Here is a 24,531-nt window from a genome sequence, read left to right on the forward strand (position 1 = left end):
GATGCACAAAACAACATCCCTGTACCATCACTGTAGGCAATGCATAAGCAGAGCAGTGACAAGCAGGAGACACATGGATAAATTATGATTGTTGGAGAAGATTGAGATCAGGATCTTACACAAGTAAGTCAAATCTATTAAAAAAGTTGCACCAACCCTCCCCATTTGTGTAACATTTTTCCATATGTTTATCTCACCAACCTTTCAAACTTCTTGAAGGAGTCAAGAAACAGGAGTAGGAGCAATCTAGTTGATGCAGAGCGCATGTCAATTGAGTTTTTAACACAGCTTCCACCAAAACGCAGCCCCTTCCCTTTGCACATCTCTTCCCACTTTCTGTACCCTTCTGAAAATAAACAAAACCTCAAATATTTGCATAGCCACAGAAGAAAATTAATTTCTTTAGCCAAATTAGGGGAAAAGACAGTTTTGAGCTAGCTCAATTCTCTGCAACAACTCACCATGTGGCCACACAAATGCAAATATGAGCAAAAAATGGGAAGGCAGAAACACGCCGGCAAAACCGGTAGCATGTGGTTTGAGCTTCTTTCAACATACTCATACTTCTGTTGAATCGAAAGTGAATGTGGAATTGGACCCACTACAACTGGATTTCTACTAGGCTTTATTAAAAAAAAAAATAAAAAGCAAAGCTTCTGAAAGAATAAGAAAAGCATTCATAAAATTTAACAGGGACTAAATAAAGGAGTAAGTGGTCAGTCTGCGTAATGAATTATCTCTAGACTACTACCCCAGCTACTGTACAGCTCACTCGGATATTAACACCTCTGATTTTCCATACCCATCTTGGAAACCAGGAAAGCACTCAGGGGTTAAAATCTGAAGATAGAAACAATATAATTCAAAACATCAAATTTAAAGTGACTAAGAGTCACAGAATAATCTCCTGATGGAATGCCAACTAACTACTGAGGGGCAAATGCACCTCTGAGTAGACATATAGACACCTGGCAGGCTAAGAAACCCAAAGCTAAACACCACAGCAAAATTTGAATTAGCTATTTACATTCAAAAAGGAAACAACAGAACCAACATGGATATCCCCCTAAAGTGTCAGCTCAAACCTTACAGTCTCATAAAAGGAAGGATTTCCTTTCTCCCACGCCTTTGGTTTGGGATTGGTCAAAGTGAAAACACTGAAAGCATTAGCTTTTCTCACAGTGGGAGACAGACACATAACTGAGAGCGCTGGAAGGGGCACAAACCACCACTCTTTAGGCCAGTGTCTCACCACCTACGTAGTAGTCCACCTACCTAGACCATAATACCCATTCAAAGGTGCTATGGGAAACTGTCAAAAGGCTTAATAAAGCCAGGTAGACAACTTCAGCTGCTCTTACGTCACCCACAATGGTCATTTTACCATTGCCAAGGCAACGCAGTTGGCCAAGCACAACTTATTTTTTCTCCAGCCATCTGACTGCTGTAGCTAAACCAGCACCACTTCTACAACTGGCTAGCACTGCCACAATAGCACGCCAAAGTTTCAGAATGATATAATTTCATTTTTAAGGCATGCGGCATTTTTAGATTGTCCCACAAGACTTAATATCCACATCAAGCCCTGATTGTCAGCAGTTGTCTGGTATCTGGAATACAGAGCTTCGGCTGTATAACTGAAATGATGCACATATTTACTTTCTACTGTTCATATTAATTTTATGCCTAGGAATCCTCACCGCAGCTGTAATATAGCCACGTATAATAGCTGTATAATATAGCCCTATAATAGAGCTGCACTCCAGAGCGTGAGCAGGAGCTCAGGGAGGGAATGCTGCCCCTCTGTTGTGCTATGGGGAGATCCCCCCTTGCAGTCTTGATCCAACTCTGGGGCAGCAGCACAAGAGGGACGTGGAGCTGCTGGAGCGAGGCCAGAGGAGGCCATGGAGCTGCTGCGAGGGCTGGAGCAGCTCTGCTCTGGAGCCAGGCTGAGAGAGCTGGGCTGGGGCAGCCTGGACAAGAGAAGGCTCCTGAAGGGGAGACCTGAGAGCAGCTCCAGTGCCTAAAGGGGCTGCAGGGAACCTGGAGAGGGGCCTGGGACAAGGGCCTGTAGGGACAGGCCAAGGGGAATGGCTTGAACCTGCCCGAGGGGAGACTGAGATGAGCTCTTAGGCAGAAGCTCTTCCCTGTGAGGGTGCTGAGGCGCTGGCACAGGGTGCCCAGAGAAGCTGTGGCTGCCCCATCCCTGGCAGTGCTCAAGGCCAGGTTGGACACAGGGGCTTGGAGCAAGCTGCTCCAGTGGAAGGGGTCCCTGCCCGTGGCAGGGGTTGGAACTGGTTGAGCTTTAAGCTCCCTTCCAAACCAGTCTGTGGTACTGTGATATGTAAGGCTTAGCCAAGATTCTCTTCCTTGAGTTTATGCATTGAAGAAAAGCATGAGCAGCTACAGAGACACCTGCCTCCACAATAAGGAATGTCCTGATGTAGTTAATGCTGTAAAACCCTCAAGTTGCACGTCAGATACTTACAACCAGTATGAAATTGTGTAAACATGCCTTGCATACTCAAGCAGATTCTATGGACCTCATTAACTTGTTTTTAATCACCATTTGGTACAAACCCAAAAGAAAAAAAAAAAACCAACAAAACACAGTACTGCTTAATTAATATCCCTCTAAGCAGACACAGCATCAGTTTCTTTGAGGAAGATGTAAATTAAAGGACCCCAAAATACATTCAGAACAAATTTTAAGAAGAAAATGTACAATATATCACCTATTACATCCCAGGCTTTTATTACCTCCCACACTTCTCACACAGACATAAGACTTTAATGATAAGACACCCACATGCATGCACGATTATAATTTATGGATAGTGGACCACATTCAATTCTAGTTAAAAGCATTTGGCATTCTGGGAAATTATAAGATCCCGTCCTACGCTTGAGAAAGGATACAATGACAATTTCCATAGCGGACACCACACTTCATAAGGAATTATGTCTAGCATGACACCCACACTAACCAGACTGAACTATAAATTTTAATTTATTTCTTTTCAAAGTCTGCCTCCTAGGGAGGCAGAAGTGACAGGGAAAATGTCAGTTCTACATAACAAGGGGATTAATTGGTACATAAGGTGCAATAATCGCAAGAATTTCAGGTTTCCATCTTTAGTAGTTGCCTTCTGCTTGTTTCAAGTATGTGCCAAACCACAGTGAAAATTTAATTTAAAATTAATTAACTGGAGAACTCTATATATATATGATGAAGCAAAGTTTTACACAGCTTATATGCTTCATGAACTGACTACTGCAAATTGCGAATATGTCAGTTCTTGACGTACCAGTAAGACGCCGAAATGACTTATAAAGTGACTTCAAATTTCAGAGCATGCCATGAGTTTTAAGAGACTGGTGGTGGCTGCGGTAGGGAGAGAGAGTGAAAAACACAGAGCTGGGGGAGGGAAGATGCTATTAAAAAGACAGGAAAAGAAACACTGCAACAGTGATTGGGAACACATTATTTTCCAATACACAGACTGCAAAAGCGCACAAGGTTATTTTTTCTTCTTCCACTGAAAACATTAAGAAGCCAAATGGCAAAGATAAACGTTTTCTATTTAGCAGGAACAGAAATTCCGCAAGTAGCTACAAATTATGTGACAAATCATTAACCTGACTAGACAAGCTACATAGGATGATGTTTAAAACATTTCAGACGACTGATCTAGAAAGTAATTATTAAATTTTAGTCTCTATATGTTGTTCAGAGTAAGTTTACCTAAACCTTCATTTCTGAGAGTCTTTTATAAATAGACGGAATGCACTCAGGGAACAGAAAAACAGTGGAAGAAGTGTCTTCCACTCTTACAGTCTACAATTTATTCTTTTCACAGCACTTGATGCACTTATTTAGTAAGCTTATACAGTCCCAGGAGAGCCCAGATTAAACATAATGTATTTTCAATTCATGAAGCAGCACTAGCATAAATGGCAAATGCACTCAGACCAGCCACACTCCGTAGTTTTTCCCCTGCATTTGTTCATTTTAATGCTGCAATTAAATCACTTGATTGCAGCAAGAGCTGTCACCAAAACTTTGTTTTGTGACTGGTACAGCAGCTAAAAATTGTTTGGGAAACAACTTTTGCAAAGCTTCACGGTGTTTTAGGAGTCAGGATAGGAAAGCAAATACATTTCAAAAAAAGGGGAAATTTATATAAATCTTCATTAATAAGCAATTCTTACCAATACAGTAATTTTAACAAAAAAACATAGTGACAGCAGCCACTGCAAGTTAAAAGTTTACAGACAAATTAAACAGAACATTGGGCAAGAATAGGAACATGGCTAATGAGCACATTTTCCATCTATGCTAAGAGTATTTCAGGACAACTTAATTGCAAAAATGTAAAATGCTGCACTTTCAGTTGCATAAAACCTTTACATAATAAGCAGTTCTCTAACCTAGATTACATGTCAGTCCTGTCCAAGGACAACTGTTACAAAATCAGAAGCTCTATAGCTTCTGTCCATCTCCCAGGTTGCAGTGACCCTGTCCTAGAAGTAACAAATACTGCTGTGTTGTACAGCAAATCCCTAATTTAATTTTTAATAGAAATAACAGCACACAAAATCCCCAAAATGAATAACAGAAGAGAAAGTCGAGAGCAGGAAAAAAAAAAGGCTGAAATCAATCAGGCTTTCTCCATAACAAAGTGAGATCATGTTTAAACATGTTGACAAACTCCTCTTAATGACCACCAATCTACTACCGAAGCTAGTTAAAACAGCAGGCCTACCTCGGTAAGTTGCTGTTAAGTTGCTGTACAGATGTTAGGCTTGATTTCAGGAGCAGATGCTCCAGATTGTTTGAGAGAGACCCTGGAAGACCAACGCTGCTCCTGAAAATGTCAGTGGAAGAACCCTTTGCCTCCACTCCCTTCTTGGTCACAAGCAGGATAATTTAAAGAAGGTGAACAAAAGTTGCCCCCATAGCTTTTAGATGACAGTCATTTGATTCATTCTACTAAGTATTTGGCAACAGGAAAACTCATGGATAATCGCAACTAAGGTCAGCCTTTGTAGCAATGGAATCCACTATTTAGTTAAGGATGGGACTGTGTCTGCTTAAGAGTAGTGCTCAGATTTGCCATTATTCTCATAATGAACCTGTTTGGAGTTGTTCTTTTTTTTAATTCCGATTACAATGCTCCAGATTTGATGCTGTTAATTCATTTTCTTGAGGCTCAACAATCAGATCATTGTGGAAATTCTGAGATAACTTATTTTACTGTATGGAGATACACGTTTGAAACAAGCCCTTCACGTGCACGCACCAACACTCACAGTGGCTCACCACGAGCAGCAACCGCTCTGTTTCTGTTCCCAGAACAGAAATATTTGTATTTACTTTTTCCTCCAGGAGACTGAGGTGATAAATTTGTAAGCAACTGCTTCACTTCCACTTATCAGCTGTTTGAAAGGCATGTGTGGGAACAATCCCTTCCTCCAGAACTTAGTATATATTCCACACCAGGACATACAGCTTCCTAGCGAATTCTCTGGATAAAGAGAATATATGTGGTTTTAGCACTTTACTTTCAGATTTACAACTACTTTTTCTCCAAAGAGAGACCTTCCAACCCAAAGGAATCTTTATGCCATTACTTAGCACATGCGTTGTTTCTGATTAGACTGTACAAATAATTTTTGAGGTAGGCATTAGGTCTCAAAAGCACGATGATAAATCCTGCTGATCAGAGGCTGTCACAGGCATTCCAGCTGCTAAGCCTGATTGCCACCCACCACAAGACCACAAATAGCCCGCTAATGTATCCTAGCAAGTACCCTTTAAGCAATTTGGTGTTAACTCATTACATTTCAAAAATTGCCTATTACTGTTCTACTTCCCAGCCATGTTTTTAAAGCAGTTATTGTATTTTAGAACCTCTAGAATTCTAAAAGAACAGTTTCCTGTATAGGCAATTTGTCACGCACGTCATCGTACCTTGCTTGACCTTTCAATACAGATATCCAGTGGTGTTCCAAACAATGTATTTGGAAAATAAAATAATTACGTCTTTTTAGTGAAACTGTTTTCTTCAACCTTATTTTGTTCCCTTTCCCACTCTTCTCTGTAAAAAACAGCACTTAACACAAAAGACCTAAATGTTCACAGTTGACTACAGAAATACAAGTTTTTCATAGTATTATTTAAATATCCAGATATCAAGAAATTCTGAAACTGTATCTTAAGCTCTAAGCTTTTATCTGAAAGATGTACAGCCTCAGGAACACAGGTGGCTGGAGACATTTTATCACAGTGTTCCCACCAGATACCAAGGTGCTCCATGCACAGTGTGCCACCCGACATACCTGACTTCTGACTGGAAAGTTGCACCACCTTCTGTCTTAAAATGCTTTAATACTGTGATTTTGCATTTGTTCTAATGGTGGTTTTCTGATTATTTTCAACATAATTGTTTCTTTAAAAAAAAATACATCCCACCTGATATACTGGGAAAAATTAAATGCTCCTGTATTTCCTCCATCACTATAAATCACAGAGCACTGTCAAGAAGTGTCCCTTTTCCCCAACAAGCATGCACTACCTTTGCTACAGCTACAGAGTTGAAAGCTTAGGCTCATCTCAAAAGATTTCCACTGAAGCTACTAGGATGCTGTATGAGCACATGATGCCTCAATGTATAAACACTCCCCAGAACTAGCATCATACCCATTTTTAAAGCCATAAATACATGTACTTTTCCGTGCTCTTCCACGCAGAGCAATAGGAAGGCTTTTACACCACACACCCTGTAATTTGCCATTGTCATTTATGTTTAATGGCAATCCTCAGGGTCTGTTCTCTTTCTTGAAAAGAACTGCACAGCTTCCAATATGTTTACACAAAAACTTCAAAAGCAAAGTATTCAAAGAGTAATGTAAGACCAGCTTATGCAGTTGGAGAAAAGACAAGCCTTCAGGCAGGCAGCCTTTAGTTAAATTTCTCTTTAAAGAAATGACATGTTCCTTTGCCAGTCCAAAATAAAAGTCTGTAAGGCTGATAACTATAATATACAGGGTTTTCCTTGAGAATACTGAGGAAAAAATAGCTAAGATGGTTCTCAGCAAATGATTCACTTCTCTTACATCCTACTGTCTAATCCTTTTCCCCACTTCTTTTTTTTTTTTTTACTTCAATTCACAAAGCAACGTATTTAGACAGATATTACATGACTGGTACACTAAGAACCAGTTGCAAAAGAGCTATTTCTTGCCTGTAAAGTCCTAGCTCATTACAGCCCTAATTCAGATCTGCTGAAAACTAAAGGGCTCAGAAGAATTTATAGATTCACCTTTTCCCACGGGTTCATACCTAGCTATATGACAGACATCTCAGGGTTTCTAATGGTTGGATTCTCTAATATAAAACCTCATTAAAAGAAGAGAGAGGAGGAAAAGAAAATAAAAACCTCAAAGAAAATGAAAAGCACACCGATATGTAAGATGTGCCTCCTGCCCCTTCCTAAAACCCATCAGCCACAGCACTAACTGTGAGCAGTCATTAGGATATCTCACAGGTGTAGACAGGCAGCTGTAGACAGGAATGACACAGGACAGCAATTACAGGTGGAAAGAATAAAGACCTGATGCAGAACGTCCTCTTGACAGCCCTTTGCATCCCATTATAATCACCATGTGTTCTATGAACAGGGTTTCTGATGAACATATGCACATTTTAAGTATTTTCTTCACAAGATGTGAACTGCAAAATAAATCTGGGAAGCCAACCTTCACCACCTTTCTGAAGCCTTACTATTAATGGCCAGCTAAACGTGACCTGAGAAACCTACTGATAAAAGCGTTTCACCCTCAAGCACCCTAAAGACTTACACATTGCCCCAGAAACATGTTAAAATTTGAAGTCCTACAATAACTGCTTAATACAGAAGACTCATGTATGTGCATGGCAGAAATAAATGGGCTTAAACTGATTTTGAATGTCAGCTGCAGCATAACATCAGCTCAATAATGCAAGGGGTTTGTGTGAACTGAGACCAGTGGGAAAGTAGTTCTTAGTTCAGTCAGAGAATACAGGTCTGTACATTTATCAACTACAGGTTCTCATAATGCTGAGCAAAAACGCAAAATGTTAGCAGGAATGCTAAAAAAATTAGTCTTTTAATAATCATAAGTAACTGTTCCAGAGTTAGAATCATTCTGAAATTTTTCATTTAGACAGAAAACCTTGTCCTGTTCCTGACCACAATTCTCTTATGAAAACCTAGTTTCCAGTTTATTACCCACACTGCTCAGCAGAAGAGTGACAACTCTGTCATTACTAATATCCACAAAAGGAAGGCAAGGTTTGGATCTTGGCCAAGGAAAATCTGTCTGCTGAACTGCAGCAGTTCTCCTGATAACAGACTACTCCAAACCTCACAAGATGCTCCAAAATGAGCAGGAAAAAGGGCGATGCTTGGAACAAAGGAAGAAAGACTATCCAGAGACTGATCTAGAAAGGCCAAACATGAAAGCGCTTGTTTAATATACTAAACAAAAGGAATGTGCAAGAGCTTGTCAGCCCAACATGCTCTCTATTTTGCATAAGCAAGCCCCTAATGATACTCCAACAAAGGAAGCTTGTTTACCATCAACTTCTTACATATATATTCATATCAGGAATGTTTTTATGTCCACACCAGTTACCTACATGCTGGCAAGAGCGTTCACAGCAGCCAGCCAAATCATACCTGAGTTAGAGATACCAGGGAGTCATCTTCCTCCCTACATCTATTCTGCCTTCCCAGCTCCACACCATGCCCATTCTTTCTATCTCACAGGACAGAAACAGAAGATGGAAAAGACCAGAAGACAATATAGGAAACTCATGCAAGAACGGATGTATTTCTGTGCCTTCCTCTCCAGCCTCTCATCTATCTAGTCCTTCCCTTGCATTCCATGGTGAAAGAGATACAGCTCTGAGTTCAAAATGCTTAGTTTTAGTAAACCCAAACATTTGTTGATGAAAAGTGAGATTAATAAAACTGTATTGCATCTATGGTGCTGGTAACAGAATTTACATTCAGGCTCGCAGTACTGTTCCTAGTAAAACAACTGGAGAAATCTTCTTCGGGGTGCCAACATCAAAGGCTTTTAACCCTCTCATAAGGTTAATTTCTTAGAAGCTACGCCATCTGAAGACGGTTTCGGCAGCACACGTATGGTGTTACACTTCACATACATCTTTGTGCTATTCCAACTGCTGTAATTGGTCTAATGAAAAATATTGCCTCTTTCTACAAACCTGCCCTTCATAGACCATCAGAACTGTAACACCACTAACTTTAAAGCTGTTCTACCAAGACTCAAAGACCTTCCCTTGTGCACACCTTCAGGAATGCCACCACACTATATTGTCATCAGCAAAGCATCCTTAGCACTGCAGACACCAGCAAAATGCCGTTTCTTCCCACTTGCTCCAGCTTTTCACCTGCAGTAATGGAGGTGCAGAATGATCAGGGTGAAGCTTTGTGTCGAGCCTCTCCTAACGTAGCTGTGCCCTCCCAGTCAGCAGTTGAGCATCAGCTCATCACTTAGGTCTGAGCCATGTCCCTTACTCGTGACACAGCCATCAGCCAGACACGGACTGACAGAGGTTGGCAGCAGCTCGGCTCTGGACTTGCTACAAATTCGACATCCAAGTAAAAATCAAATTACTGAGAAGCAAGAAAAAATTCACACTTTCCTATAAGGATAATAATTGAATTTCCATGTCATACAGAAATTTATTTTTCAATAATGGAAATCCATTCTTTTCACCAGGATGTCTGTTCCTAGGTGCCACATTCTTTTCTTGTTAATAGTATTTTTCTTTCCCCAAAGTGAGTCACTGTGGAAAATGCCACTCACTTGAAAGAGGAAAATTGACAAACAAACCCAACTGTCATGAAAATGGATGTTCACTGCTCTATACTACAACCACTACATACCAATAACTTAAACTTCAATCGGAGGAGAAAAGCTCCAAATTACTCAACAATAGTAACTGGCTTCAGGACAAGGAAATAAAATTTAACTCTGCAACTGTTAAAATAGTTTCTACTAATACATTGCTAAGCACATGATCTATTTGGCTTTGCTCTAATTTGGCTGGGAAGTCTTTCGCAGAAAGACGGAAAATGTTTTTGATGGCTTGTTCAAAAGGAAAAATAGTCATTTATCAGGTTATGTAAAAATCTCATACTTGTGTTGGAAACTACAGTTTGGCAGAACACATTTAATTACCATTGGCTCTTCTAGAACATTAGGTAAAAAATAGCTATGCTATAATCGCATTAAAGGTTTGTCTTTGTTGGTTTAAGACAAAGATTTTAGTCAAAGGTCTCATTAAATCTTAGATCACTCTTCGCAAAGCTTAGCTCCTCCATGGGTCTACAAAAACAAGGAAGCACGGCCATAATCCATAGAAATAAAAGAAAGATGGAAAGACTTCCAAGCTTTTTGATGCTCTAACGTAAAGAAGAACATTTTCCCTCTCAAACAAACATTACTCATTAGAAACTGTGGAAATGAAATTATTTGTGAAGTCCACCATCAAAATCAAACACTTCAGTCCATATATGCAATATAGTAAATACGTGCTCTTCCATATACACCTAATGAGGCTCAAGAGAAAACATATTCTGAGCCACATCCAGATGGAGTGTGGCTCTAGCAAGCTCACGCTGCCTCAGCATTACAAAACTCATTATAGCCAAGATTTTCATGGCATGTCCACTTATCCTCCAAAATATTTTCGCCTTGTGCTATGCAAACTCAGTGTATTCTTTGCATACTGACCACGACTAGAAAAATGCACTACACAACAGAACTGAGAACAATGCTCCTTAGGAAAATAAAAATTACAGGTTTATGATCCAAGTCAAGGCTGAAAGCTTCTGCACGCATCTTCAAAACTGCAATTTTGAACTACAGATGTCCTCATGCACGCGAATATTTTCATTACAGATTAATCAGATTCAAGTATTCATCTGATTTTAAGTTTTGGCACCACTGAAAGCGTTGCTTTTGTAATACACATACGTTTTGCTTCATTTCCCTTAGAGCCCCTGCAAAACCTACCACAGCTGTCATATCCTAACAGCACAGTGTTCCTTTCCACCATGTATATTCAACAGCTAGAGCAACATCTTTCTACTTGCATTAATGACTTAGTTAACAATGTAGTTAATTATCCACCTCCTCCTGGACAGGCATTGGCAAGACAGCCACCACTTTCTTCTGCAAGGAACATTCTTGTCTACTAAGTACCAGCATTAAGTAAGAGTTCATCTGCAGGCTCCTTATGTAAACTACTCTTTATATCTAAACCTTGCAGTTGAGTAAACTGACATCACAGAATAAGGCTATATTCATACCAAATTCATATATTAGATCTGATCTGTTATGTAAATTAAAATGTCTACTGATAATTGGAAAAACATAAGTTCTGCTGTATCTGCAAGATGTGTGCTTGGGAAGTTCTGCTGCATTAATTTAAGGATTTAATTTACGGATTTAATGCAATTAACATGTAAGCAAACTCACTGTTCCTCTTGTCCACCTAAGTGACAGATGTTGCCTCCCTCATCTCCCAGCTATGTATAATTACGTCCCTCACTATGAAAATGTACTCTTTAGTTTTTTATTTTTAAATTCCACTTGCTTTGCAAGGCAAAGACTGTTTTAATTTATTTTAAGCTTTGAAATAATTTGTCCGCTTCCCTAACAGGACTGTTGGTAAGGCAAATAAAACTGTTTCAGAACTGTTGCTCCTATCAGTAGTTCATTCTATGCCCAGCATAATAAATATCATACAAATAAGCTTTTCTTCTTTCACCTTGGATATGTTAAAAACCTACCAGACTTCAGGAGTTATTTGAAGAAAGGATTAAAATACAGATTTTCATTTCAGATGCACTGAAAATGAAAATCTATGGTCACTTATTCTGGGGAAGGAGCAGGAAGTTCACCCTGACCTGAAATGCAGCTCATTCTATTTCCACCTCTCCAGCGTTCCTGCCACTAATCAGACATCAGGTAGAAACCCATTCATAATAAGTGTCAATCTGTGCATCTGAAGCCAAACAACCTGTCCTTTTTCCTGAAATACTGAGCCGTTTTTGTCAGAAAATGTGCAGCAGAACAGAACAACCTGAGCAGTTCACTGCAGGCGTTTTCAAAATTCTGAAGAATAAAGGCCTCATGGAGTTATGAGTCACTTCAATATCCCATATTAGTATAAAGAACCCTACCCTTTCAGTCACTTATTAATACTATATACCCGTACCTACCACCCAGAAGAATGACCATCAAAAAGTTCAACATCTGTTAATACTTTCTGAGAAGCACTGTGCCTACTGGAAGAAGGCACTGAACCTGAAGAATTTAATTCCCAGATTTTGGTTCATTTCCTAGATGGTGTGGCCAAGCCTCTTTTTCATTTGCAATATGTTCAAAAATGAAGTGGAAATAAGGGTGTTTACAATATTTTTACAGCATTTTTACATTTCTTGCCAAAATAAATTCTGTGTAGGAGATAAACACTCTTGCTGACACTGAATTGTAAGGTGAAGAGGTATGGATTTCCTACCATCTCCTAGTTGAAAGTTACATGACTTTAAGAAAAACTCAAGTTTAACAGGTTTTGTGTTTTTAAAAACAACTGATTACTGAAATTTTGTAATTATAAAAATTGTCTTTATATCAATTTCAATGTAAGTAATTCTCTAGAGCTAAGAAGCATTTGGAAAGCACAAAATGCCTCCTCTTCTCCTACGTGAAATTCCTTTTCCTAGCCCTAGTCATTGCAAGATATCAGGTTTTAAAACTTTTGTTGTTATAATACATCAGCTTGATTCTTGGTTTCCTTTAACAAGCAATTTCCCCTGAAGAATTAAAGAAGAAAAATCATTTTTGAGCCAATAGGTTTTCTTTTTTTTCTTTTATAATGGTTTATTTGAAGCTGCTCAGGTTTTGGAATATCAGGATAAATGTCAGGGAGATAAATCACCAGCACACCTCGTGAAACTTGCTGCAGCACTTGCAGTAAACAAGCTGGAGCATATGGTTACAATTATGATTTGTACGACCACAGAAATCAGAAGCCGTAGCCATGAACCACAGCCTCGCTATTCTATCTATTGCACATACTCTCCATGGTCCCTAACCTAAACAGCTTACAAGATAGATAGAGGAAAAGAGACGAGATGGATTAGCACAGACAGAGGCTTGGAGAAGAGGCAGCATTAGTCAGCATAGCAGCAGAGCTCACAGCACACCATGCGCCTAGACTGTGTCGGCTAGATAGCACAGAAAAGAGTTTTACAAAAGACTGTGAAAAATACAAGCCTTGTGAATGCTTAGTATGGAATTCTTTTTCAGTGCCAGGCTGGACAGGGCTTGGAGCAACCTGCTCTAGTGGAAGGTGCCCCTGCCCATGGCAGGGGGTTGGAACTGCAAATACCTAAGTCTCACCAGACTTCAGAAGACTTCCTAAAACTATCAATCCCAAGACCCTAGAGTATAAATATCTCTTTTGGGAAAGGATGCTTTACTATCATTGCCATCAGTTGCTGTGACTGAGGGACACAGAGCAAAACCTATGCTACCTGTCCAGCTAGTTCTAAATCACTGGTGGTCAACCTATCAAAAAGAGGTTGGTGAAGCTTGTAAGACTGATCAAGAGTTTCTTAAAGGGTTATACTACAACTCTTCCAGTTTCAGATCCTTGTGGCTGAAAGTCCCAAGCTTTTGGTGGACCTGGGACCAAGGCATGCTACCTAAAGTGCTGCTGCTGTGTAACTGTTCTATGCTCTTGCATCATTCAGAAGCACAAACATAAATTAAATTTCAAGAAAAACAAAACCCACAACACAATGTATGTCAAAGGAAGTGTGCAAGACCTTGATGGTGAATACATCACTGGCCTTCAGAGATTTATGCCAGAGGCAATGTTTTTCTGTGCTACAGAATATAGAAGATGAGTTTTATGTCATGAAAAGAGAATGAAGACTCCCAAAGAGGGCATCTAGGCCCCCCTCTGGCAGCAGCTCAACCAAACTTCAAACCATCTCCTGTGGTCCTCACAGCACAGATTTCAGCCAGGATGAAGCTGCTCAGATCCCAACTTGCCAAGCAGCTTTTGCAGACCAAGCCTGCCACAGCTACGCTACTATTAATACTCAACTACTTAGCCTCAGAGAATTCGTCCTTGAACTACAAACACACGGTGTGCTCCAGTTCAGATGCATCTTTAGAGAAACTAAGAGAAAGGTTAAAGGTCTATTCATTACCTAAATCTTCACATTCAGTCAGGTCAAAGCACCACGATTACAAGACAAGGGGGTGACACTGTTACAGACTGTAAGCAAGATGAACAGACAAAGCTGGGAAAGAAGTCTCAGATCTACACTTTCATTATGGTGAACATGAACAGGCAATTAACATTGACTAAGCATCAGGGAGATAGACAAGGTTGTAGTAATGTAGCAGATCATACACCAGATCTGTGACACATCATGAAAAGGCTGTGGAAGGTAGAAACAACCAGCCTGAAATATTTGTTAGTAGAAAAAAAGCTTGATGGAATCATAAGAAATAATAGACACATCATTAGCAGCTTTTTGTGTCTCTCTACTTTGACATGTTTTAATCTAAACATCACTAATCAGACTCTGTAAGACTGAAGAGGAAAAAGATATTAACACAAAACACCGAATATTCATAAACAGTTTTCTTGTAAAGTTGAAGATAACCATGCAAGTGCTCCTATCAACCAATGTATAGCACTGAAAAATAAAAGGAATAAGCTGCAATATACATAACTCACAGATGTACAAAAGAGGTGATCCAATGCCTTCAAGTGCACTAATGCTGAATGACATAATGAAGAGTGAAGTACATACTTACATGATAGAAAGTCATTAACGGCCAGAGATGTTTGTCTGGTTCCAACCAAAGAGTACAGACATGAGAAAACAAGTCATAATTGACCACTACACACTGAATTCTGCAATTTAGATGAATACCACGGCAGTACATTTGTGGGCCAAATTAGTGATGATGGTTGCTTAGGTGATTAATGAAGATGAATCCAGCTACTGCCTTTTCATTAGTTTCTTACAGGTACAACATCGTACCCATTACATCCATAATCATCTAAAGAGCACAAACTAAGTGAATTACACCTTACTGTTGCAGTAACTCCTAAGTACTACAAGTTGCTTTAAAGTGTTTCGGTCTTTTTAACAGCAAAGTATCAACAATTTCAAATGAAACCATTTGAAATTACTTATTTTTCAACAGTCTTGAGTAGCACAAACATTCTCCTTCCTTATCATATCATCTGTTTGGCAGTTCCTCACTGTAACATGAATTTTATTGTGCAAGATATAAAATGGCTAATTAAAAAAACCTTGCTTGCCCACAGAAAGTTCTCTCAACTTGGTTAACTGCGGACCATGAATTGGCAAATGCTAACAGTACTCCAAAAAAAGAGGAGGGGATTTAAAGCTAAAAAAAACCACCCCAAACCTCAAACCATTTTTTGAATCTAAGTTATTTCAATGTAACTTGTGAACAAAGAAAACTGTATTTCTAATATATGAAGTCTCATTTATATTACCATGCATACTGATGTAATTTATGCCTTCACATCAACAACTTAGCACCAGACCTAGCAGCACGATTATCTTGCACACCTACAGAAAGACTGCAAAGACAAAGTTGACTCAGTACAGAAGAACAACCTTTATGAAGTTACAGAACTAAACTATCATTTCCTTCCCTCTTTCTGAACCCACAATTGTTTATTTAACTGCTGAAGAACAACATAATTGGCAATGCGATTCTGATCGAGGTATGTAGGATGGAGAAATTGCACATAGATAGCCTGCATACAGTGGAAGGCCAAACTAAGGAGGCATAATTGATGCAAGGATGTTGGATGCATAGTTTCTGGGTTAAGGAGGCTTATAAGAGGAAAAAAAAAACAAGATATGAAGGATGAAAAGCACGAGAAGGTTAACTGTGGGAAAGGGTAAACTGCTGAATCACAAGGAAGGAAAGGGGGGGGGTGGATTTAAAGTACAATACTCGTAAGAGCTTTTTGATCTACTGCTCCTGTACAAGTAACTACAGAACATGTGTAATGTAATACTTCGTAAAGTATATGACATATCAAGTTAAATAATTTCAAACTGACAAATACACTTATTATTTTAGACCTTGGAATTTAATATGAAAAATAAATTATTTTTAAAACCAGGCTCCTAGCTCCTTTCATCCTAAGTAGATTACATTTAGACTATTTCAGTAGACTTATTTTAAGCATTATGTGATATTTAAAAGTCAGAGCAACATAAAAGTGAGTTTTCAATTCTTCTGTTCTTTGAACTCTTCTCCTGTAAAGATTACAAAATGCAAAAAAACCCCAAAAAACAAAACCAAACCCAAAACACAGAAATCATGTCTAAGTGTTTTTTCATTGCTTTAAACTTGCTTCTGTTCCGAAAATAAGACTCTCAGTTTGTGTTACCATCTTCTAATCTGTACAGCACTCTACCAATGTACCGGATGCCATATAAAACAAAGGACTGCAAAGGGTTAATTCTGAGATATTACACATGGACAAATATGCTATTTACCCTAGAAATCTTATGGAGTCCTTTATAATCCAACATCATTTACAGGCAAATAGTTAGATACATTAAATCATTAACCAACTGTTTGGGCTCAAAAAGAAAAAACACTCTATTTCCTAACAGGATGTGGTACTTATATTTTCCCCTTTCCCAGGCACATCATTAGAAAACTCTCTAGACAGGTTCTTTTACTCAAAGCTTCAAATGAAAATCTTCAGTTTGCTGGGAGAAGAGATGGTACTTCAGGTACTCATGAAAGGAGCAAGGAAATAAGCGTAGGAGTACACCACGGGAGACATTAAGAGAATGGTTCTAGAGGAGTGAAGGGGTGGAAGTGTAGGAAGAGACAAGAACAGGCGTAGGCTGAAACCTTCGGAGTCTGCACTTAGAAAAGCAAACCCAGTACGTAAGAAGTGCATGTAATATCGGAGGCACTAGAGGAAGGCAGGGGTGGTGGCAATTTGGATGGACTCTACAAATCAAATAAGGAGAGGACTGGGGGGAAACAAAGCTATTTTCCCTGTGGCAGTGCTAAGGTGGAAGGACACTAAAGTGTAACTAGACAGATTAGAAACAAGGTGAGTGGAGTATGAGAATATGCAGAGAGAACCACTCTTCTACCACAAGGAAAATTACAAACCACATTCTGAAACTGCTTCACAAAAACATCTGAATAGCAGTTTTCTCTAGCAATTGGAAAGAACGCACCTGTTGGGACTCTGGAATAAAAATCTTGTAGGGAACCATTTAATTAACTTCCTCTCTGTTTCATAGAATCATAGAATACTTAGGGTTAGAAAGGACCTCAAGATCATCTAGTTACAACCCCCGTGCTATGGGCAGGGACACCTCACACTAAACCATCCCACACAAGGCTTCATCCAACCTGGCCTTGAACACTGCCAAGGATGAAGCATTTACAACTTCCCTGGGCAACCCATTCCAGTGCCTCACCACCCTAATGGTAAAGAACTTCTTCCTTATATCCAATCTAAACTTCCTCTGTTTAAGTTTTAACCCGTTACCCCTTGTCCTGTCACTACAGTCCCTAATAAAGAGTCCCTCCCCAGCATCCCTACAGGCCCTCTTCAGATGCTGGAAGGCTGCTATGAGGTCCCCACGCAGCCTTCTCTTCTCCAGGCTGAACAGCCCCAACTTCCTCAGCCTGTCTTCATACGGGAGGTGCTCCAGTCCCCTGATCATCCTCGTGGCCTCCTCTGGACTTGTTCCAGCAGTTCCATGTCCTTTTTATGTTGAGGACACCAGAGCTGCACACAATGCTCCAGGTGAGGTCTCACAAGAGCAGAGTAGAGGGGCAGGATCACCTCCTTCGACCTGCTGGTCACGCTCCTTTGGATGCAGCCCAGGATCCGGTTGGTTTCTGGGCTGCGAGCGCACACTGCAGCCGGCTCATGTTCATTTTCTCATCGACCAGCACCCCCAAGTCCTTCTCCTTGGGCCGCTCTGAATCTCTTCTCTGCCCAACCTGTAGCTGTGCCTGGGATTGCTCCGACCCAGGTGTAGGACCTTGCACTTGGCATGGTTGAACTTCACGAGGCTGGCATCAGCCCACCTCACAAGCGTGTCGAGGTCCCTCTGGATGGCATCCCTTCCCTGCAGCGTATCAACCGGACCACACAGCTTGGTGTCATCGGCAAACTTGCTGAGGGCGCACTCAATCCCACTGTCCATGTCAGCGACAAAGATGTTGAACAAGACCGGTCCCAACACCGACCCCTGAGGGACACCACTCGTTACTGGTCTCCAGCCGGACATCGAGCCATTGACCACAACTCAATGTTTACATAAACTGCAAACCAAGCAACTGCTTTCTGAAGCATTTACACCGCAGGCAGAATGCAAACCACAGTGGCCTACTCTTGAGTGTGTAAAGTGGAAATCAGAGAGAAGATGCATGTTCCAGCAGCACACTCAGCTGCGTGTAACCTCATCTTACACAGAAGCAGGGATGTATCTAGACTACACTGTGCCAAGTCACAGAGACATGCTCTTTTACTGCCTCCGTGAGGAGATCCACATGCACTGACACAGACTGTAAAACACTTTCTGGCAGACCACTCTCAGCCTGAACTTTAATATCCCCTAGGGATGCTGCCAGTGAATGGATTTCACAAAAAAACCCAAAATAAATAGCATCAGTTTTTACAGCAGCTAACTTGAAAAGTGTTACTTAGTTTATCACAGAAAAAAGAAAGTAACATAAACCTCTACTGTTAGCAATATACTTTTTTTTCATTCCTATATGGAAAATGAAAAACATTTAAGGAAGAATTTTTCTGTGTAATACACACACCAATAAAACACGTCTGGTATGGGTAAGAGAGCAACCACCAACCAAAACGTGGTGTAACAAACATGAGAACCCCGTTTTCCTTGCAAAACTGGCATCAAGTCTTTCATGTTCTTCAGGCGATATCAGTCTATAACAAACAGGCCACCCACAAAAGGTCAGAATCTAGTCATACAACATTAGTCAACCTACCAGGAAAGGCACACACTACAATATGTTACAAATATTCCTGTCTAGGTCACTCCTTTACACCACACAATCCATAAGACTGGACGGCACCTCTTAAGACCACCTAGTCCAACCTTCTGCTTAAGCAGAGCCACAGAGCAGGTCATCATGGCCACTGAGTAATTACAAAATACGCACTTAAAAGTATTTCTTACAGTATTTTAAGCAACTTGAAGGATGTGATTTATCAAACGGGGCACTACTTGTTTGTCCAGGTTTTTTTCTAACGTCCCAGTAAAAGAAGAATAGGGTCTACGTGCCACTTCTATCACATACTGTCCTGCAGATACAATTGCTTCAGGTTCTAACACGTGTCAAGATAAAATGTATGCGATTATGACCTGGACACCTTTTCTATACTGAGCATGTACACTGATATAACTGAAATGCTGGAAAAGAAACGGGCTACAGGTGATCTTGTAAGAGATGTCACAGAGAAGATGCTAATTCACAAGGTTTGAAGTATGATTTATAGAAAATAAGACTCACTTGCCACCCCAGATGCAATTCCATAAAGCAGTCCTCCTCCATCACTTTGCTGCTGAAAGACATGGGTCCCCGGAGGAGGGCTTCTTTCTTGTCTAATGAAATTATATAGCAAAGTTTTCACAAGTCTGCTGGTATATGGGAGACTGAAAAGAAAAAGAAAACAGCTTTAGTTGACTCACAACTTGCAAAATCTGGCACAACAAAGCTTAGGCAGGGTGCAAAGGCTGGTGTTTGCCATTAAAAACAGACAGTAGCTCTCCCAGTGCTGAGCAGACTGGAAAGGAAAAGAATACCAAGGCCTTGCCCATGCAAAGTTGCACCGGCTTGAGAAGGGCTCTGCAGGGGCACCTTTAACAGCACTATTTTTTGTTTTCTTTTTTTCAACAGTACTTTTAAATCAATCAGTTTGTGGAATAATTGTATTCTTTTACCTCAAAACACGACTGTAAAAATATTTGTGCAAGGGAGAGAAACATATTGGTTTAGGTTTTGCTCTATGGTTTGGTTACATAGAACAGGTAACGAGCATTTTTCTACCCCAATATTTGTGTTTCTTTGTGAAGCTGCGGTCCATTTGCAAAGACCAACACTACATTTGACCTCATATCAGTGATTTTGACAAATGCATGTAAAAATTGTTTGATTTAAAAGAAATGTTACACTATTTCCAAAACAGAGAAGGATTTCTATAGAAGCAGTTGGCTCCTATTCACATACAATTTAGCGGTGAACAGACAGTCATGATGATATAATTGTAATGATGTGCAATGATGAACTCCAATCCCCTCTAACTAGTAGCCCTCCAACTCTTGGCATTGCCTTAGTTTCCCAGACATCAAATTCCCACCCCTCTCTTCAGATGCCAAGCACCTGCTACTCCCAACCCAGACCCCTTAGACCATACTCTCCCAAATATTCCACTTTTTGCCCCAAACCCTCAATTCCATCAGATGGAGATTAAAGTACCACCAAACTCCATGCATACTGAGGCTCTGCCTCTACTCTGCTGCTACTTCAGGCTGAAGTCTGCCCACAGACTCAAAGCTGACCCTTCCTCCTTTCCCTACACATCACCCCATAGCAGTTCTCCTCTCTTACATCTAGGAGATATTCCAGAACACCAGACAACAGATATAGTTACTAAAAATCTGCCTGTGTGGTATTTAAAGTTGAAAGAGGATGATGCATGTAAGCATCATGACAAAGCATTTAAACAGAACAAGTAACTCACTAGAACAAGTGGTATTACTCACACAACCAAGTTTACTACCTGCCAAGTATTTGCACTATTGTAGCTCACAACTAAGTAGCACATATTTGCCATCTTTTGAGGGGCTACGTATTTGTACCACAAAAAGGCCCATTAGCAATTCTGACGTTCTCTAGACTGCAGTGCTAGAGGAAAACATCCATACTGAATCAAAAAAAATCCATCCTGAAAAGGAAAAGCTGTTTCAAGTTAATGAAATAACCCTCAAAAAAAGAAAATGGCTTCCAAAGGAGTTTTACTGGGCTGTGAGATGTAGCCCTGGAACCTTCCAACAACCTTTACAAATGTTTGCTTTTGTGTTCTGTGTTCCATTTTCTTTTGTGTTCCACTTTCGTTTGTGTTCCGTTTTCTTTTGTGTTCTGTTCTCTTTAGAGCAGAACAAGTTTTCTATCAAACTCTATTCAACTGTATTTGTTTTCAGGTACAAACTGTCTACAAGCAATCAGAAACATTTGCTTTGCCGTTAGGAACCACCCCAGAACACGACGTACCATCGGCCATGCATCAGGTATTTGTGAATGATGCTCTCCCGCAGAATTTCTTTGCGGAATAACTGGCAGGAGAGGAAGACGATGAGAGTTGTCACAGCTTCCAAAGAAATGCTGTATGTAATATCTCTGCAGGAAAAAAGGGAAAATTCATACAGGTTAATCTACTGGGTTTGTTTACAAACTGACTTCCAAGAACACTTGGAAGCTTCACCTGACGTTATACACTGTGTAGCACAGCCAGTTTCAACTGGGAACATGTAAACACCACATTCAAAAAACTCAGAATGACTTCAGACCAACAATGGGTTGTTTTTCTTAGATATAAGCACCTTTTTATTCATATGCCAAGACAATGTGAAAACACTGAGGTATTGCCCAGAACATTCCAGATGCAATTTTCAGACCACACTTCATCCTAAAAATAAAAAAAATGTATCTCAAAAGTGTGTCCTTTGTCCTGTTAAATAAAATTGTCACAAAACCATCCTGCTAAGCCAGGGAAATGTCCAGCTAGCCAAACACAGATTCATCTGCCAGGAAAACTGGATCCCTAAGGAAGAAAATGTAATACACAAATGCTAGTTTAAGTGTAAGAAATGCTCAGGATATCAAGACACTACGTACAGCCATTCAGTTTTAAATGGTATTTTTCAGGTAACAGTGAAGTATAAAGTTTCAAGGTATTTCAGACAATTCTAAAGAATGTGCTGTGATGCTTAAATACAGATGCTTATTAGTTTAGCAAAGCTCATTAAGTTAATTGGGAAAGCCTGTGCAGCAAAACAGATGACAGAGATCTGGGGTATCTTATGGTTTCTGCTCCCACCTCTGCCTACAATGACTTTGGTTTTTGTTTTTAAAAGGGGGAGAAAAATGGCCTTTGCCTCCTTAATCAGTAATAAATTGCAGAAAGAAACCTTTTAAAACACATTGATGCAACTTTGACATGAACCAGTATTACTCTTCCTTTCAATCAAAGACTGTTTTCACTTCCTCTAAAAGTAAGGAGGTGCTTCACTTGGTGCAACAGTATCATCCAGTAATCCATTACAAAGATTGTTATAAAGTACTTCTAATTCTTTCCCCACTGTTTAATTTACACACTACGATTCACAGTCCAATATCATTAAGTTACAACATGTGCCCAGCTTCACTTTACCAAGATTTTTTTGACCCTGGGACCTACTGGAAATTCAAAATCTATTTATAATTCTCAAAATATTTTATAGTGTCTTTATTTAAAATAAAAAAATGTCAGCATCAGAGTGTGTTTAAGCAGCGATGTCAAGATTTTCCTTTCTTACAATGTCACGGTCCAAAAATTTCATTCTTAACGGTTAAAACAAGTATAAACATAAAACTAAGTGCTCTTTCAAGTAAGGATGGCTTGAGAACTACAGGGCAATCTCTCTTGAAGCATAATAAACTAACCACAGAAAAGACTGGCTGGAGTAAACTCTTCATTAGTCTCAGAACAGAGCTGGTGTGGTCCTTAACAAAATGAACTGGATTTAATTTAGAAGAAATCAGTCTGACTTTTAGCACACTCAGATACTTTAATACCCTAAAGTGTGTGCTAGAAATCATAGAATCATAGAATAGTTTGGGTTGGAAAGGACCTTAAGATCATTCAGTTCAAACCGCCTGCCATGGGCAGGGACACCTCACACTAAACCATCCCATCCAAGGCTCTGTCCAACCTGGCCTTGAACACCGCCAGGGATGGAGCACTCACAACCTCCCTGGGCAACCCATTCCAGTGCCTCACCACCCTAACAGGAAAGAATTTCCTCCTTAGATCCAATCTAAACTTCCCCTGTTTAAGTTTTAACCCGTTACCCCTTGTTCTGTCACTACAGTCCCTGATGAAGAGTCCCTCCCCAGCATCCCTATAGGCCCCCCCCTTCAGGTACTGGAAGGCTGCTATGAGGTCTCCACGCAGCCTTCTCTTCTCCAGGCTGAACAGCCCCAACTTCCTCAGCCTGTCTTCATACGGGAGCTGCTCCAGTCCCCTGATCATCCTCGTGGCCTCCTCTGGACTTGTTCCAACAGTTCCATGTCCTTTTTATGTTGAGGACACCAGAACTGCACACAATACTCCAGGGGAGGTCTCACAAGAGCAGAGTAGTTGGTCACGCTCCTTTTGATACAGCATTTGCCAGCAGTATCCTGGGCTGCAAGTAACGTGCATTACTGTAACACATGAGAAGAAGAGTCTCATGCATCACAGGTAAATTAAGCCCTAAGCCAGAGTTCTGAGCAAAGGGACTATTAGCTATTTGCTCAAAGCAATAGCAAACTGGAATCACAATTTCCTGGATTGCAGACCCACGCTACTTCTGATACAAAAATGTTTTTGAAAGAGAAGGTTATGCAAACTCACTGTTTTTATCTTCTTCCACATGACTCAAATATTTTAATCTGTGACACTTCTAGTTACAGGTCAGGAAGAGACATACTGCTTGAATAACATTCTTCCTTAAATCATGAAGTACATTTTAATTACTTTTAGGTTTTGTCAGTTACCTGACTTTTTGCCCACTACTGAGGAAGTTAGTAAATGCTGATAATTAGATGAGGCCAGAGGTTACACTGTGATGTGGTTCCACTACAAATCCATCTCAGCCAGAAGCAAGGCTGAGCTAGGAACAGCTCCCACTCCCTCTCCAAACCAGCGATGCTTTGCAACCCTCTACCCACCTTTCTCCCAGGCAAAGCAAGGAACACCTATAAATATTGATTATTAGAGGTTAAGCCAGAAGAAAAAAAAATTAAGAAATGTTCCTCTATCAAAATAGGATGTTTTTCTATCAAAATAGGGTTTTTTTCTATCAAAACAGAACCATTTTCTTTCAAAATCAAAATAATGGGTTGAAAATTATTTTTAGATACAGAAAACAAAAAATAAAAATCAGAAGCTTCTAATTACCAAGGTTGAGAATAGGAGAATAATGCCTCCAGCCTTGAGCTGATTAATGAAAAAGCTAACTTCATGACACAGTACAACACGCACTGGGTCACTCTGCTCAGAGGAAACAAATTCTAAAGTCTACTGTGCTTTTTGTCCATTTCAATCACTCGTTCATT

The 24,531-nt window shown here is 40.0% G+C and overlaps 1 protein-coding gene across 7 annotated transcripts in view; it reads right to left on the reverse strand.

Annotated features, from left to right (window-relative positions):
- Positions 1-24,531, reverse strand: part of DYM (dymeclin) — a 232,299-nt gene that overhangs the window by 159,722 nt on the left and 48,046 nt on the right. For all 7 annotated transcript variants that reach the window (XM_065662611.1, XM_065662607.1, XM_065662609.1 and 4 more), the window contains 2 exons: positions 21,445-21,570; positions 19,684-19,826 (listed from right to left, as the gene is read on the reverse strand). In XM_065662611.1, coding sequence (XP_065518683.1) covers positions 19,684-19,826; positions 21,445-21,570 — 269 coding nt within the window. The remainder of the gene's footprint in view (positions 1-19,683; positions 19,827-21,444; positions 21,571-24,531) is intronic.

Source organism: Lathamus discolor, chromosome Z (assembly GCF_037157495.1).
Source record: "Lathamus discolor isolate bLatDis1 chromosome Z, bLatDis1.hap1, whole genome shotgun sequence".
In the NCBI taxonomy this organism is placed as follows: Eukaryota; Metazoa; Chordata; class Aves; order Psittaciformes; family Psittacidae; genus Lathamus; species Lathamus discolor.